Raw genomic sequence first — 1197 nt, forward strand, 5'->3', positions numbered from 1 at the left:
TGAAGATACCCCGACTCCGAAACCTCGTGGGAGTTTGAGGTGTCACTTCGGCAAGATTGACCAGTTGCCGTGCACGCTTTTGATCGGAGCGATCAGGACGTCCCGCGCTTCCCGGCAATAGCCATAGAGATAGAAGGGCCATGAGCTGAGCTCAAGTAGTGGCCCCAAACTATTGCGGTTGAAGACCCAGAGCTCGCGGGAACATCAGGGTTTAACCCATACGTCGCAGGGCGACAATTCGAAGAAAGTCGACGGCGTGGCTTGAGTTTGGCAAACTCAAATCGGAGGTTTCGCTCCTCACGCACGTCCACTTCCTTGATGCTTAACGATAGGGTATACAGTGAGGAAAGCTTCCGGTGCCGTTGCACCCATCGCTTCAAAGGGCGCTTTGTCATTTGTAGCGCTTTCGCCAGAGGCAAGCACTACAGGTATCGTCCGCATTGCAGGTACACGAGAGCCACCTCGTTGAGCACGTAGATGAGTGCGATAAACGTCCAGCGGAATTTCTTGTGGGACCAAGAAACGACCTCGAATAGCTTTCCGTGTGGCAAGTTCATCTTCCATTCTGGCCGGGGGCCCGATGATGTGGACGCGTAACGATCGATTTACTGCCTCCTTCGCTTCCACAGCGGGATCCGTTGGGTGGAAGCCATATTCCACACGAGGGTCAATGACCGGCCGTGAATGGGCGCGCTTCAGAGCCGTCTTATGGGCAGCTTTGAGCTGCCGCCTCTGAGCCCCGTCGAGGTCATTGGTGAATACACCACGCTCCTCGGCTGACGAGAATTCAGGGAACGGACTTGGGGTCCGTAAGGCACGAGCAGGGCTCGTATCATGCCGCTGGTGCAGCTCGCCATACTCGTCATCCCATGCGGGAAAAGGAGTGTCAGACTCGTAGTCGACCACCTCCACATCTTCATCAAGGTCGCTCGTCATTAATAGCGTGCGCAAAGCGCGACACTCGTGCTCATCGAACCTATGGTATACATCCCTCGGTGCCGCGGACGCACTGTCTGACATTGCACCGCGTGCGGGAGACAAAGATGGGCTCTACACATGCTCGCTGTCAGAACCAGCGAGACTTGGTGACTTCAGCGTTGTGGACTCAGGGCTCATTGAGCACGGAAGTCATTTCGATTCAACGCAGTGTCTAACGGACACGCAAGCCTCGTTGAGGCAATAATCGATTGGAACTGT

At 55.3% G+C, this 1197-nt stretch overlaps 1 protein-coding gene across 1 annotated transcript; it reads right to left on the minus strand.

Moving 5' to 3' along the window:
* Positions 1 to 297: 297 nt before the first annotated feature.
* On the minus strand, positions 298 to 936 carry PHALS_04517 (uncharacterized protein; the record flags this gene model as incomplete). Its single annotated transcript, XM_024722338.1, has 1 exon — positions 298 to 936. The coding sequence occupies one exon, from the start codon at positions 934 to 936 to the stop codon at positions 298 to 300; it is 639 nt and encodes a 212-aa protein (XP_024573424.1).
* Between the last annotated feature and the right edge of the window lie 261 nt (positions 937 to 1197).

The sequence above is a fragment of the Plasmopara halstedii genome (genome assembly GCF_900000015.1).
Source record: "Plasmopara halstedii genome assembly, contig: Scaffold_262, whole genome shotgun sequence".
Lineage (NCBI taxonomy): Eukaryota > Oomycota > Peronosporomycetes > Peronosporales > Peronosporaceae > Plasmopara > Plasmopara halstedii.